Source organism: Alosa pseudoharengus, unplaced genomic scaffold (assembly GCF_046254945.1).
Source record: "Alosa pseudoharengus isolate Yale_2024_CS ecotype anadromous, Long Island Sound unplaced genomic scaffold, YU_APseudo_1.1 YU_APseudo_1.1_scf_24, whole genome shotgun sequence".
Taxonomy (NCBI): Eukaryota; Metazoa; Chordata; class Actinopteri; order Clupeiformes; family Clupeidae; genus Alosa; species Alosa pseudoharengus.
In genome coordinates, this window is record NW_027468689.1 from 10,257,708 (window position 1) to 10,275,038 (window position 17,331).

The 17,331-nt window shown below is 40.5% G+C and overlaps 1 protein-coding gene across 1 annotated transcript in view; it reads right to left on the reverse strand.

Moving 5' to 3' along the window:
- The window catches only part of cntnap3 (contactin associated protein family member 3), a 98,624-nt gene that overhangs the window by 50,277 nt on the left and 31,016 nt on the right, over positions 1 to 17,331 (reverse strand). The window contains exons 3-5 of the mRNA XM_076303105.1: positions 5,549 to 5,742; positions 3,368 to 3,515; positions 1,891 to 2,094 (exon numbers count right to left, since the gene is read on the reverse strand). Of these exons, the coding sequence (XP_076159220.1) occupies positions 1,891 to 2,094; positions 3,368 to 3,515; positions 5,549 to 5,742 (546 nt within the window). The remainder of the gene's footprint in view (positions 1 to 1,890; positions 2,095 to 3,367; positions 3,516 to 5,548; positions 5,743 to 17,331) is intronic.

Consider the following 17,331-nt stretch of genomic DNA (forward strand, 5'->3'; position numbering starts at 1 on the left):
TCGCTACTTTGGTTTATTATGGTACCCCTAGGCCTATGTGATTATGGTAGGCTACCCTACATACTTATTTTACTGAGCATTTTCATACTAGACATAATAGAAGTCATAGAAGCAACATACTGTAGTCTCTATTTTATACATCAACAGTGTTAACATCTGCTAAGGTGTTACACAAAGCCTATATGAAATAAAATCTAATGTAAAGTATGAAACTCATAGGCCTAGAGAAATAGCTTGCTGAATATTCAGTTAACGTGAATTCCTGTCATTTTCCCTCCTTTGAATTAAGCAAAGTAGGCTAGATAATGGGAGGAAAGTCAGTGAAATATGTGGAGGTGCTTAGGTAGCCTACTCAGAAAGTATCTTTGAAGAGTAGCCTAATCTTTGGTGTACAGTACCTTTGTAGTGATGGTCAGTGGTGGTTGACAAAGAGAGATGGGCATTTTGTTGATTTGATGGCATCCAATCGAGCCACCTTGCAGTAGCCACCAAATTACTAGTGTAATGGTTGTATACAGTAAGTAATCCAAAGAATGAAATACCATAATGCCTTAATCCATGCTAGAAGCATTTACTTTGTTCTGTTTTTTTTTTAATCAAAGGCACCATTTTTAGACATTCTCCTATTGATCTTAAATCAAACAAAAGCAGCACTCAATCCTGGCTCTGCATTGAACTGTAGCTCAGCAACTCAGGAGCGCATCTTTCGCCTCCAGTGGAGACTTTCAGCTGCCTACACGGTGCCATTAGTGGCGTATCACATTTCCACAGTGCGCTAGTTGCTCGCACTCCGCGATAAGCACTAAGAGCAGTCCCTGTGGGGACCGTCTGGCAAGCGCCTCCTTGTACCGCATGGACAGATGGCATCTCCGAGAGAATCGGTCATCAGTTCGCACAAACGACAGACTGAGTCTCTGACAACACCTGAGTTTTCTTTTTTTTTCCCCTTGTGTTCCCTCCTGCATCCCTGCATAGGGTTGGCAAGCGCCAACATCCTTGGCACAGCTTTGCATCATTAGTACAGGAGAAAGGATGCACATGAGTTTCCTTTCCCAGAGCCTGCACAGCCTTGCCTAGCCCGACGTCACAGAGAGAAAGAGAAAGCTCTTACTCCCTCAGGCACCCTGCGGTTGGTCCTTGGGCTTTATCAAAGAGGATAAGGTAAGATAATCAGGACTAACTGTTTGAACGATGAGTATTTTCCCCCGATTAATTTTTTCATCGTTGTAGTGCTCCACTTTTGTAATTAACAAGCCGACTACACACAGCCTGTCCGACACACTGAGGACTATTTCCATTCTCAACAGTTGAACATGATGAAATGTATCTCTGTAGAGGAGCACTGACTGACTGATGGTGTAAATAAATTGAGCAGCAAAAAAGTGCACTTCTAATGAGCAAGGGAACAGAAAATGAAATGTAAATAGGGAGAGTGAAAAACAATGTGATGGAGGAAATGGAGCTGAGTTACTAATGGTGATGACAGAGACCACACAGAGTGTTTTTTTATGGAGAGTGCATTTAAATGAGGACAAATATGAATTCATTTCTTTTCTCTACCCATTTCCTACATCTCCATCACAACCAACCAGGAAACTGTGAAACATGCGCGTGCACGCCTACACACACACACACACACACACACACACACACAGACACACACACACAGACACACACACACACACACACACACACACACACTCATGACTAGCAATTACAATACCAGCATACTTAGATAATTCATTGAATTTTGTGTGCAGTAATTTACTAGCAAGAAAGCACATCTGCACATTTACTGTCTTCCCCTTTCCCACCGACTCCAAAATACAGCTCTATAGAGATACATAACAAAATTCATGCAATCATCATCACATGACAAATATGATTTACCTTTCCTGAGGTGAAATAAAAGTTTCCCCTGGATCAGTTCCATTATTAGGCTTGGGCCATGCATTCCTTCCATGTGGATGATAGTGCCCGAGTGGACCAAGGTCTTAAACTTCAGGGAAAGCCTGTCTTTGGTTGTTTGGCTGAAGTTGGGATTGAACCTGTACAGTAACGAGCTGCTCCCATCAAACTCCATCACGTCAGACTCTACAAACAAAAGAAGTAAAAAGGAAAGAGAAAAAATAGTGAGAGAGGGAATTAATAATACATTTATAATACATTTATAATACACTACATCTTCTGTAAAAAAAATGTCCCTGAAATAATAATACTTCCATGACTGGTGCAGAAGGAAAAAGAACTTGTCAGCTAAGTGGCAAACGTTTCTTCAAGGCATTTCCCTTAATGTGGTCTATTGTAATGAGGCAGTCCACTCTCCTTTATTCACCACATGGAATTACCATAGTCATAATTCCTAGGAAGTTGTCAGACTTCACTAAAACAGAAAAATATAGCACTTCAAATGCAGACATTAGCATAGTCCTCTCTTTTATAATTGATGGCTCTTTGGTTTCCTTTGTTAAACTGTCAACACAGCTGATCAAGCGCCCACGCATTAAGTGCGACAGTGGAAGGCAGCCATTTTGGCTCAACCTGCAGAGCCCTTTATGTGCAGGCCGTACAGTAAGTCTTGATTGCTCAGCGCAGCTTAATTGCCTACGACTAAAAATGGCATAACAATACAGCATTAGTAATAGGCTTGAATGTTAATCTGCCTTTGTCCACATAATTCCACAAATCTTTATGATTCAGAACATAGCCCAACACGTCACTGCTGTCCCGATTCATTTATCGTATAATGCATCTCCTGTCGGGGGTGCCATTAAAAAACAATCATGTATTTATGTAAAGCCAATCATAAATCAGTCGTGCAGATGGCAGATTTATTATACTGGGCCAGTCCAAGGGTATTTGTTTATTTGTGTAGAAAAGTTCTTAGATATGAAGGAGAAATTTAATCTCGAGACCTAGAATTGTGTTAGTATGCATTTGCCTTACTGTCAACACAAATCAGCACAACAACATACAGTGATAGCCTAACTGCATATGAAGAAACATTTTATAGTTTAAGCCATTGAGCACAAAGACAACCTTCTACAAACTCCCAATCTGATGTAGCATGGATCTTTATTATCTCATATAGTTTAACTGACAAAACAAGAATTTTTACATCATGCAAAATAGCATATTTTGCTTAAAGAAATATAAACGCTATTTGGTATACACACTTTATGCAGCATAATGCATAGATAAGCAGATAGAGAAAGAATGAGTCTAAAGTCCCCAGGGGAATAATCGTTTCACACATCACTCCATGTTCCACAGCTAAGAATGTGGGCACAGCACCACATTTAACACATAACATGGAACACATGACAGCACATAGAACATGTGACAATAGAACATGTAACATTCTTACTGTAGTGGCAACCGTAGGCTTCCAGCCTTAGTCCAATCCTTCCCATTGGGTTCCAGTCCAGAGGGACGACTCTTAGGTAGCGAGCAATCATGGACTGGTGCAGTTTGAACGGCACTACACTGTCAGCATTGGTGTTCCCAGAAAACACCTGCAGCAGAGGCAGTAAAATAAATGGCAAATAACAGCATTTGGCTGAGGAGTTCATGCAATGTAACTTAGACCAGCAGATGAATGCAGTCTGTATTTTGTTCAGTCTGGATTATGTTTCCTGACAATTTAAAGAATGACCTTGGTCTTAATTTACCAGTTGACAGCTCCTGATTCAGGCTGTTAAAGGTCTGCTTTGGAGACCTTTATGGAGTGCCCCGTTGATGACCGGAAATAAACGCTAAACAGTGTACTCAGATGCTAACATCTCCCCTTTCATGACCAACAAAAACCAACAAAACCCAACAAAATCCAGCCTATGGACACACTTTTAGCGGTCAGCATGATGTGTTTACAATTATATAGCTTGGCAACGCTTTTAACACTAAGCGTCTGTAAGTAACGGAGATCAGGCCCGGGGTGTTTGAGCCCGGAAAGAGAAATAGAGTCTGGTGGTGACCTGGGAGGATCAGCAGCAGCATGGTGCAGGTGGCCATGAATCGATAAGCGCTGTGCTTTCACTGCGCCGCCTCAGCTTCTCTTGCATTGCCAATCACTGGCCCCCTTTTTTAACCGAAATCAATATTCACCCCTTTCACAGGCGACAAAAAACAAAACAAAAATGCAACTTGATGCACGCGTACGCAAAGGGGCAAAAAAGGGTAAAAAGGTACCTGAGTAAGGTAAGGTAAGGGTGTATTGTAGAGTTAAAGGTAACTGAGTAAGGTAAGGGTGTATTGTAGAGTTAAAGGTAACTGAGTAAGGTAAGGTAAGGGTGTATTGTAGAGTTAAAGGTACCTGAGTAAGGTAAGGGTGTATTGTAGAGTTAGAGGTAACTGAGTAAGGTAAGGGTGTATTGCAGAGTTAAAGGTAACTAAGTAAGGTAAGGGTGTAGTTAAAGGTAACTGAGTAAGGTAAGGGTGTGTTGTAGAGTTAAAGGTACAGTAACTGAGTAAGGTCAGGGTGTATTGTAGAGTTAAAGGTAACTGAATATGGTAAGGGTGTATTGTAGAGTTAAAGGTAACTGAGTAAGGTAAGGGTGTATTGTAGAGGGGACAAAAATCAGGATTGAAGTTTATTCATTCATTTAGAATATCTACTAAGAGCCAGCCCTGAATAAAACTGACTTTCTTAGTGGTCGTGTAATTCAGGGTTGAGTAGCATCCTCAGTGCCTTTGAAGGGATCAGCCGCCTGGAGAAGCCAAGCGTTAAGCCGAACAAATTGCAGTGTTTCCTGCTGAGGAAGCCAGAGAGAGAGGCATCTCATTTGCTTTAAAGTGTCCTTTGAAATATGCCACAAGTCAAGGTGGAAATCCTCCAACATAAGGCCCTGGCTAACTCGGGAGAAAAGGGAAGCGGGAGGGAGACAGAGGGACAGTGAGACATCGAGACATTCATACCCCCCAAACTAAAGTATCTAAGCTTCAGCACCACATGACAAAAATATGGAGAGCTCATGAGTCATCTTCCTCACACGTGGGCCTGCTGGCATTGCTTACACTGTAGGAAGCACACAAAGAGCTACGTGATGGACAGGGCCAATTAACTTCACCTACAGACAGAGACTTACAAGAGGGTGTCTCCTATGCTATGCGGCCCATGCTGCAGGCTGGGAGAATTTAAAACAAACATCACAGTGAAACTGGGAGAGGTGGAGCATGTATAATATGCTACCAGTTTTTTTTTTTTTTTTGTCTCAAATAGCAGATATGTAGAGTGGGTCTAAATAAAGGAAGGCACAAAATGTTAATTATGAGGTAACTCTTAAGAGTCATGTAACCTAAATCGCTTTGTTTCTCATTAACACGCAGGCTTGTTCTCTTCCTATTAAAACACTCCTAGGTCAGTGAAGAGTTTTTTCTTCTTCTTACAAATCTCCCTGTTGTTCATGTCCCTTGAGTTGTAACAAGGTGGGAAAAACAAAACCCTGAGAGGCAGCGCCGGTAATGCTGCTGTCCTGTGGTGGAACTGCGGGACGCGCACACAGCACGCAGGCCGCCTGAAAAATAATCTTTGAGATTTCTGCCAACTCACCCCAATGCTGTCCTCCTGTCGATACTGTCTCCAGTTGTGTCCCGTGTCACTGAACATGAGCTGGTAGCCAGTGACCCAGTCCGAGCTGCCGTACCGGCCCTGAGTGGCGACAGCTGTGATTTCCGTTCGCTCCCCAAGGTTGATCTCGAGCCACTGATATTTATTGGACTCCATTGGTGACCAGCCGCCAGCACCTGTGGGGAGAGTAGATTATGATGGAGAGAGAGAGAGAGAGAGAAAGGACTTGATTTGTTAATGTGATTTCTGACACTGAAACTGATTTGTGATTGTGAAGAGTTTTTTTTGTGAAGAAAACATACTGAACAGAGAGATGCATTTTCAATGATTGTGCTGACCAAATTAATTATATCAGAAAATCAGTCAATTCACAGGAAGAAACATTAAATTCTAAATAAACGCCATTGTTTACACAGTCCTGCGTCAGATAGATACCATCCTCCTATGTGCGTAGCTCAATTCTCCTGAATCATTGACACACCAGGCTACGTGTAGAGGTGGAGTAAACAAAAAGCCTCGAGCCTCCTCTGTGAACCTTTCTCCGTCCACTACAGGCATGAACTAATAGTCTAACAAGCTATCTGTTAACTCCCTATTTATTTCAACAATGAGACAAAAGCATGGTTATAAAATCAGGTGTTTAGCTGACTTGAAATATGGTTTGTAGCTCCATTTCCCCCCAGGTTTGTTAGACCATTTTCCTCCATGCTTGATAGAAGCCACTTCACATTTGGAGGCAGGAGACTGTTCTAATCTCTAGGCCTATAGCTGTCACAAATGGCCAAGCTAAAATGGCACCCAGCAGTGATCATAAATACTTTAAGTGCATGTTGCCCACATGCATTCTTGCATTCATTCAAAATGGATCTTCAATGTCATAATTACATCACCCACAGCTCTCCAATTACTGGGATTTAGGAATCACAGGAAGACAGCTAAATTGTTTACCACAGGTTGTTCAACCCTGCCAATTTGACTCCATTTTCGCAATTCAAAGTAAAAGCTCATATCATTGGCAAACTGTAAGAAGAATGTAAGAATTATTCACATTCAGCTTAAGTAATCTAGACTCCAGCATTTACAGTGTCAACATGTAACATCGCTATCATCCATGTAAGAATGCTTGACTATAAAAGGAAGAACCCATGCAATAATAGTGCAGGTTGTCAGAAAAGGTTGACGTAAATTTGCTAAACGATTTCTAAATAATCTCTTTGTCCTCTTTGATATGTTAAAAATGCTGTATACATGTATGTATATTATGTGAACAGGTGCACTGGAACTTTCTGTTCTTTTCATTCAGACAATGTCATTGGTTAGCTTATGCTAATCCCTTCTGCCTGGCTACCGCAGAACCTCTCTGGAACTTCAGACTCTAATTGCTCAGTGTGTGACTTAAGAGAATTAGATGCGTGAAATAGTGTATTGATCATGTCTTTAGAGCCCATTTTGTGTAGTGCTGCGCTAGCAAAAACAAATCTCTGCAAAAGGATTGCATGGATGTTTTTCAGCACATCTTTGCAGATTTTACCTGATATAGAATACAAGATACAAATTTTCTTGTATTGTATAAAAAAATCCTTTAATGATGAGTACTTATAATGACTGTCTCTTGTCTCTTACCGTGTCTCTTACCGTGAGAGAAAGCAAGAGGTGATCTCTATTTGAGACACATCTATTTGAGACATCATCTTCATAAAAGCTGACATGATATCTTACAAATGAGATGGCCGCATACAATACAATACAATACAATACAATACAATACAAGCCCCAGCTGAATACAATCCCCAGTCAAAGAAGCTGCAGCTCTATGCAAACAAAATTAGAAATGCACATGTACTAAGGTCAGCAAATACATTGCACATTAATTATTTACTGTGTACACTATAGATGTGTAATAATACACTATTGTTAAACAAGCGGTTCGAATTAATATCTGACGTATTCCACACTCCAGTTATCTGTTTGGTTAAACACACACTTCAGCAATGTTATATCTCAATCTACTAGTTGTCTCTATGCCACTGATGATGGCACATGTATGATGGTTTTGGGAAATATCACATTTTTTTGATGCCAGTGTTATGATCAATTCTGTTTATTTCAATTCTTATTTGACTGTCTTATTGATGGACTGAAAGTTCACATTGCTCAGCATTAGTAGGACAAGCAGCCTAGCAAAACTGCACAGATCAGGCATGGGAATGAAAGACTGTCACTAACTAGTTGAAGGTTGAAGGTTATTTTAAACATTAGAAACTAGGGAAATCACTGGTCTGAAAGACCTCTGCAGGCTTTGTGTAAGTAACTGCATTAAACATAGCAATATGAAGTTTAACCACTAAACTGAAAACGATCGCACTAATCCACAAAAAGACTAAATGTAAATGTAATTGTTTAATGTCATTACAGAGTTGCTGTAAGTTGGTTTTATTAAAGGCTAGGTTGAGCAGATATTTTGACACAAACTAACATGACCTACAGTAGGTTGCCCTACTCAGGCCTTGAAAGTTGTTTGACTTGTTACTTACTTATGATTTAGGAACAGACAGCTAGTATCTTTTTTGATGGGCAGGTCTCTTAATATTTACCAGAATGTTTGGTTTGGACTCGACAGAAGGAAAGGAAGTGGGATGCATTTGTTAGAGAGAGACATCAACTGGGAGAAGGAATTTTCTTAGAGAAGATGAACAAGTGCATATTTACCATGGATTTGCCATGGAACATAGGAGCAAATGAAGTGGACAGGAGAGAAAGAGAGAGAGAGAGAGAGGGTGCAAGAGAGAGAATGGTTATTGCAAGGCAGAGAGACAATAATGGAAGCAGTTTGACGAATGTGACAGGATGTGGATTGTGTTTGTGTTTGCGAGAAAGGAAGATGGAGACGGTGGAGAGCTTAGAAGTCGGCGGCTGAGCGCTTCCCAATATACACCACAGTGTCCAAATGCCAGGTGAATCTGGCAGAGATTTCTATAGGTGGAAGCTCTAAGCTGTGACAGGCAAACATGGAAATGGACATTTTTTATAAATACACCCAAGGCATACACATATTGTCACAGTCACAACTGTTTGTACTCTCTCATGGCTTAAATACTGTGCAAGAATGAGAGTTCTACAATTACTACAGAAGAATAAAAGAGATTAGTTCATAAATATAAACCTTTTGCCTATTTTTGAAATTGGGGGAACATTACAGCCAGGCTGGCCTTCCTTAAAATACAGAGGGGTGGGTGTATTGCATAAATTACGTGCCACTGAATGTGTGATGGTTTCCAGTTGTATTCTCAGAGGGGTTTAAAACACCACTTACTGTAGATACAAGCAACAAATCATATGAATTAAAATGAATGTGTCCTTGCTGAAATGTGAACTTCTATCCCCATATGGCTGAGTTAGGTGCACAGGTGGCATGCATTTTAAGAGGGATGTCCTTTGTTCTTCCGCTTTTATTGCAACAAACAGATATTATCCCTATTTTTTTATAGGTCTTGACAACAGCCTGTGTGTGTGTGTATGCTTATATGCGTGTGAGTGTGTGTGCGTGCATGCGTGTGCATTTGTGTGCGTGCATAACAAATATTATCCCTATTTTGCATAGGTCTTGATAACAGCCTGTGTGTGTGTGTGTGTGTGTGTGTGTGTGTGTGTGTGTGTGTGTGTGTGCGCATGCGTGTATGTGTGTGTTTTATTATCCATGACACAAAGATGAAAGCAACTTGCCACTTTAAGTTCACCTCAGGTGTCTGTAGTAGAAGGACCTTATTCAATGGAGAAACCTGACTCCTGCTCATTCAACCTGGAGAAACCCGACTCTCCTGCACTAAAGGTAGTGAGCATCACCTACTTCAAGCATACTCTACTTTCACAAACCCACCCAGGCACACACAGCACACACCACCTCTCATGTCATAAGATGCAAGTTCTTAAATTGGGGAGGGAAATCTGTTAAATAGGGCTAGTGGGGCAAGCAGGGTAATGAGATAAAAAAAAAAACAGGAGCAAAAGGAAGGATGAGTTGAACAGTGATGAATGATTGGCTTTTGGATCGTTCTAGGGTCCATTTCCCAAAAGCATAGTTGCTAACTCTGATAGCAACTACCTTGGCAGTGCCACTGCTAAAGGTGAGTCTGTAGATTTGAGTTACGCATGTGTAACCAAGGTCGTAATTCGTCCGCCGCTCACGGCCCTCGAACCCGCCACCTAAACACACACCGGCATGGGAGTCGAACGCTCTAACCACTGAGCTAAAAGCCCAGGCTTCCAACTCAGCGGTTAAAAGTGTACTTAAGGTTAGGGGTGTGAGGATTTACACGGGCAACTAGCATGCTAGCTCAGTTCGCCTCCGTTACACATGCACAAACACTTAAGTTTCATATTGTCACATATCACGTTTTTAATTTTGGACAATGAAAAAAATAAGAGCATATTTGTTAGCTCTTGTTGAAAATGTGACTGAAATACGACTATCAACACCGCATTTTTGTATCGTTTACGTGTGACTCAAATACGGTCGACTCACATTTGGCAGTGGCACAGAATATGCATCATAGTTAGCAGCTATGCTTTTGGCAAACAGACCCCTGATTCGAGTCAGTTGTCTTTGTCACTCATCTCTTGGCCAGGAAAGACCTCAACCTTAATCTCAACCTTACAGCAACACTATTAACCCTTCATAGCAGGCAAAGCCTGGTGCACCAGTGTTTTCATGACTCGCACTACTCGCTCCAATGTTTCCCCCTTGCACAAAAAGGGCTCTGGCTCTCAATGTGGAGTCCTCCTGCCATGATCCTGGCGCATGCACTCCTGACTCAACTCATCAGTGACACCCTCCAGCTCCCTGATTAGCTGTTAGCGGAATCACATGTGCTATCGCTAGGCAGCTTGGCAGAGCCCCAAGAGTGTGTGTGTGTGTGTGTGTGTGTTTTCCCCTCTTCCGCACAAATTTTGAACAGCCAGTTATCTAGACTCATTAGTCTCCCCTCCCCTCAAAGCCCAAAACACCTACACCAGCCTGGGAGGTCAAAGACTGGCAGAGCGTCCTACCATCTGCACCTCGGTACAGGCCATGTATCAAACACTGAGCCAACATATTTTTCAGTTTGAAAAGGGAGGATTTCAAGTGACCAATTTCGACATGTTTTCATAACAGTCTGTTTTCAAACTAGAAATGGCATACGTGTGAGTCTAAAGATATGACATACTTTGTTAGACTGGGCCAAATCAGTTTGTCAGTAAAATACCATTGCTCACCATCACATGCGTTTTATGTAAGTGTGCTTGCATTTGTTGTCGAATAATGACCCTGTTTTGACATTTGGGAGTGCACAAAAGGTTAGGCTTAATGACCACTCCACTTAGACTCCGCCATTGACACTGTGATGGGAGCGAACAAACACATTGACCTTTCCTCATTACTGCCATGAAAATAAACAGCGAGTTTGAGCCAAATAGCCAAGGTAACCAGCATAAAAACACTTATGCACAGATCAACCTTGCGAGATAGCAAAACATATCCTTGGAAAAAAAGCTTCTATATTTTCCCACACACCTGAATGACCCTAAGAGTGCCATATTAATAGATGGCGATGAAAAGATAATCTCTTGGAGTATGAGCTACCATTATCTCTTGGCCAAAACGGATGCCAACATTCCTCCTGGCAAACAGAGAGCTAAGAGGTTTTAATGACATGTTAGTCATGATATGCCAAGGATGTTGGCACTCAGCTTTGGAAGTCAGTGTCACCACCATATTAAATGAGCAGCCCAGACATCAAACCATCAACAAGCTAAGGGTGTTAAAGCGACACGCCACCATTTGGCGAAATACACTCATTTTCCACCTCCCCCCGATTTAAACACCTCCTCTAAAAGGATATATCAGGATTTTTTTTTTTTTATATCAGACAAATAAATTCTGGCAAACTTCCAACTAACTCAGGAGCAGTTCCTTTGTAGTGAGAAAACTGACTAAATGCATCAAAGTACCCAAATGCGTTACAGTTTCTGGCACTAGAATCATGCGTAAATAATGATGAGGAACGTGTAGTTAGGCTGTCAAGAACTTAGAATTTAGTTGCACTGACAGCGAGATAAGTCACATCTTTAAAAACATATTTAGTTTAGTAACTGTTGTACCCTCTAAGAACAAATATATTAAGCTCTTCCTGCAGTGTGCCTTTTTTAGGCTCTTGACAGTTCCATGTCTTCAATGACAAAACTGAATTAACTTGTTTTGAAGACAGACTTGATTGCTGTTCAGCTTGGATGCACTGTACATTTGACTAATTTCTTGGTAGCATAACAGAGCCAAACACTCCATGTAACAGATGTTGGTCGATTGTAAACCCTATGTCCCCTAAATTCCTGTCACAGAAATTACACTTAAAAGGTGAGGTCCTCGATAATTGAGTCTTTCTGTGCTCCAATATTTGTGAATAAGCACCCCTTCTTGTTGATTACCTTAAATTGTGTAAACACTTTATTTCCCATTTGCAGAGCCAGGACTGTGCAAAAACATGTTTTTCTGAGTGTGAACAATTATAGAAGTCAGTTATAGAAGTTGAATAGAATATCACTGAACTTGACAAAAGTATAATGGACAAGAATCAAGGTCTGCATCTTTACTATATTATTTTAATATACAGTGTGTGTGTGTGTGTGTGTGTGTGTGTGTGTGTGTGTGTGTGTGTGTGTGTGTGTGTGAGAGAGAGAGATTTCAGAATGATAAATTAGACCAGAATCGGCAAACATTCTGATATAAAACGGGGTTGCGTTGCATGATGTTTGAAGGTTTGCTCCTAAAGAAATCATAACAATGAAAATGATAAACCAGGGAATATATAATCTTCATATTTTTTGTAGAGAGATGCAGGAGACCTGCTCCTGGCACCCTTGGCTGGCCTTGTCTTATTGTTATGTTTAAATAGAGGGTCATCTGAAGTGGGGTGCTTCCTGAAATGGTTCAGAAAGGAAAATAGTCCCAAGGCACATTGCCTGTATAAGTTTAAAAAGAATATGAAAAGACAGAGTGGCCTCACTCTGAAGCTGCATTTCTATGCCAGCATGGCCTTTTAAAGTTTTTTTTTTTTGAATGTCAGTCCTGGGCATGCCTTTATATGAAGAAAAAGGCTTTTTAAATAATCAGAAGGAGGAGGGCCTTGAAACCTTTCTTCTTGATTTGATGAAGAGAAAATATTAATGCATTTTCTTTGTAATGTAGAGTTCCAAAAGTCATTTTTCTAACAGAAAGGGCTTGTATGGTTTTGAAATGAAGTATAGCCTCACTATGTGTGTTATGACCTACAGTATATAGTAATCACCATGACGAATTAATAAAAAAAAAAATAAAAAAAACATTTAACCTAAAAAAACAATTCTGCTTTGAGGACACAGGTCGAAATGTGAGTTTGTGTGGGAAACACAATGAATATTACCTCTGATCATTCTGACAGCAGAACAAAGCAGCCTTAACATGGGTTTTGGCAAGGTGAACAGTATTCCTGTGCAGACCAGATGCTTGTCTAATGAACTAAGCATTTGCTCATCAATAATTTACGTTTTTTCCACCTGCTAGCAAACAGGGGATTAAGAGGACATTGTAGCAATAAGGCCCTCCATTGAAATCAGCATCCTGTAAAGGTAAAGATTGTACACTGTATGTGTTTGTGACTGCGCAAACACAGAACAGTTAGATGATAATTAAGCCAACAGCACATAGTCCAGCGTGTTCACAGTGCATGGCTGCACCTGCACATTAGGCTGGATGAGGTCAATTGAATGTCCTCACATTTATGGGATGTAATGAACAAACAGATCAATGAGAGATAATCTTACTGCTTCCATTCCAAGTAATTTTAGGAATTGTTCTGGGGTTTCATTTAATTTTAAATCACATTTACCCATAAAATTATTGAGCAGACCACCCTTTTCAAAGCCTTCGTTTAAAGGTAATTACAGTCATTTTAATGTAACTGTCATGATCAAATTGGAGGAAAAAAAGGTATACCGTTTAAATGGTATGTTATTTATGCTCTTAACACTCAGTGCAGTGACTTTAAAAAGTCTACTGAGGAAATAAGAGTTTCCAGTTTAGTTTAAGAATGGATTTTTTAAGCCTCTCTTCCTGTTCCCTACAGTATTCTCTCCTTTTCTTTCTTTGTTGGTTAAGATAGATAGATAGATAGATAGATAGATAGATAGATAGATACTTTATTGATCCTCAAGGGGAAATTCAAGGGTCTCAGTAGCATACAGACATAACACACAACATGCACTTACAACAGAAATGGTAAACATTAGTATAAGTATAAACATATAACTAAACTCCACTGTACAATAAAGACAGTAGAAGAAGAAACTGACAAAACTAAATACTAAATACACTATATAAGTTAAATTAAGAAAGTCCAATGTGCTGGAGGGTAATCAAGCATAAGACGCTTGTAGTGACAGGGCCAGGACTGGAGATGTGCTTAAGGGAGTGAGTGTCATGGTGAAGGTGCAAACAGTAGTCCAACCATAGTCCTTAGTTGTGTGTGCCTGGCAAGGTGCTCAAGAGAGTGGGTGTCATGGTGAAGGTGCAAAAGGTAGTCCAACATTAGCCCAACAGTGCAACAGTAAGGTCTAGAGACCAGCATAAATAATATAGACAAATAGGAGAGTAAAGTGTAATGTAGACAAGGTAAAAAAAAAAAAAACTATTTCAGTCTATTTCAAGAGCAGGTTGAGGTAACAGTGTAGCAGTAAAACAGTAGTGAAAACATTAGGCTGTGTACAATAGTAAAACAGTAGTAAAACAGTAGTAAGCAGTAGTGGGCAGTCAGTACTCAGAAAACATGGACATGGAGAGGGTGGAGAGGCAGACAGACTAAGCAGAGAAGTCTATCTCTCCTCTTCCCCTTAGTGAGGCATTGAACAGTTCAATGGCCCTAGGAACAAATGACTTCCTCAGCCTTTCAGTTGTGCATGGCAGTGAGCGAAGTCTCCAGCTGATCAAGCTCTTTTGGTTTTTGATAGTGCTGTAGAGCGGATGACATTCATTGTCCAAGATGTTGATCAGTTTGTTTAGGGTTCTTTTGTCAGATATTGAAGTGATGCACTCCAGTTCAGCTCCCACTACAGAGCCAGCCTTCCTTACCAGCCTGTCAAGTCGCCCAGCATCCTTCTTCTTTGTGCTTCCTCCCCAGCATACCACTGCATAGAAGAGGGCGCTGGCCACAACAGACTGATAAAACATCCTGAGGAGCTTGCTGCACACATTGAAGGACCGCAGCCTCCTCAGGAAGTACAGCCTGCTCTGCCCTTTCTTGTAGAGTGCATCATCTCCTTGGTCTTTGAAGTGTTAAGTTGAAGGTGATTGAGTTTGCACCACTGCACAAAGTCCTCCACCAGGCTCCTGTACTCCTCCTCTTGCTCGTCCCTGATGCACCCCACAATTGCAGTATCATCAGAAAACTACTGCATGTGGCATGACTCGGTGTTGTAGCGGAAGTCAGATGTGTACAGGATGAACAGGACTGGAGAAAGCACAGTTCCTTGTGGCGCTCCAGTGCTGCTGATCACAGTGTCAGAGAGGCAGTTCTTCAGTCTGACGAACTGTGGTCGCTCGGTCAGGTAATCTGTGATCCAGGTTACCAGGTGAGCGTCCACACCCATCTGCAAGAGCTTGTCTCCCAGTCTGAGGGGTTGGATGGTGTTAAAAGCACTTGAGAAATCAAAGAACATGATTCTCACAGCACTTTTCCCCTTGTCTAGGTGAGAATGTGTCCTGTGTAGAAGATAAGTGATGGCATCGGTAATGTACTAATGTACTAATGTTAATGTACTAATGTTGATGTACTAATGTTAATGTACTAATGTTGATGTACTAATGTTAATGTTAATCCTTAATTGCAAAAAATAAAAATAAAAATCTAAATAGTATTTTCTTAGCCATGCATCACAGTTTTTTTTGCTGAAGAGGGACTATGTTCACTGTTGAGAGTGAACAGACCAATTGAGGATGTTCATATTCAAGAAAGACCGCTCTAATTTTCCAATGAGGGGAATTTGCATTCACGGCTAGACTTAGTCCACTGTTTGTACTTTATTCTCAATTGTATGATAACAGAGAAAGGCAATGAAAATAGATAGAGTATTTTGAATGATCTCTCCTGCAGAGATGAGACGTAAACTTTTTTCACACATAGTTACATCAGTACACTGAAAAGAAACAAATACTTTGTCAAAGAAAAGTTCTACAAAGTACCAACCAGATTAAGTTTGGACTATCTTAACTGCAGTAATCTCGATCATATAATGAAATTGTTATGAGCTGCATACCCAGACATTCCCAAAAACCTTTTTGGCATGAGGTAGACTCTTTAAATATTACATTAGTCAGCCTTGCCAGGCAACTTCTTATTTTTGTGAATCATGCATTGAAATGGGTCAGTGTTCATCACTATGAGAATGATGAACTGAAACCTCCTTATCCGAGAAATCTACTGTGGCAAGTAACACAACTGTACAGATAAATTAAATCTGAAGATTACATTTATGTGTGCCAACAGATAATAGTTTGGGGATCCAGCCCTGAACATGACATTCATGTTGTCAAAGTGCTGTTTTTTACAATTAATGATAAATTCACTCATAATCTTCTATATTCAGTAAAACAGTCATACATGTATTTATATGAAAATGAAAGAGGTTGGCCAACTCAAAATATGCGTATGGTGTCAAGATTCAAGCTATAAAAATAGCTGAACATTTCTTCTATGATCCACAGATGTTGTTGCTACAGTATACAAATGCAACCATATCCTAACAGAGCACCACGTTTTTCAACAGATTAGAATAGCAAGCAGTATTAGACTAGCATCTTCCTCTTGTTCATTATAGTGAACAGCAACATGGTCCCCCATTAGTCAGAAAACATTATTCCTGTGTACAGGTTTTCTGAAAAGCTTAAGTATAGCTAACTTTAAAGCATGTTGATGTAGAGTAACTTTTTAACTCAAAGCATTTGCTAGATGACCATAAATGAAATAGAGATTGATTTAAAAAAAATAACAAAGGTGATGAATGTGGAAAGACTGGTTGCCAATTATCAAGACTTCAAAACAAGTCAGGGTTTGCCGTCAGCCTGCTTGATGGAATACCCCCCTGCACTGCACATGTATGTAACATAACATGTAGGTTTGGTGTGGCAAGTGAGCCTTTCTGGTGACAATAAACATCTGAATTCTGTAGGCTTATTACATGGCTCTTCAGAGTGTTTCAGAAAGTTCCATTAACATGACCGGCTCTTCATAACGTTCAGCGGTCTGATAATTCCGTATAATGACTGCTCCGCTTCGCATTGGGGTCCTGTTTGCCCTGAAGGGACTTATTTTCCGATAATGACTAGCGGACAATACATTATCCATCACCTAATGGGCACTACACGGGAGACCTCTGGGCCACTTACCAGGCCAAAGGAGCTGGATTAGATTATCGATGGTTTGATTGATTTTTTTTCTTGCCGTGGTGGCAAACATTTCATGACTAGACACCAGAAAAAAATTGTTATCAGCGGAGACACTGTTAACTGCATAAGATACAGTTTTATTTGTTGAAAAGGCATCGCAATGAAGGCAATGGCCGTAAGCAAATCACAAGCTTGAATAGGAAATTTAACTGAAAGTTTTCACAGTCTGTTGTGGTACCTATAGTGTAGGCTATGGAAACTTGTTAAATTTCAAGGGCTTTTCCAAGAGGTTTTCCCAGGCCACTGCTATGAA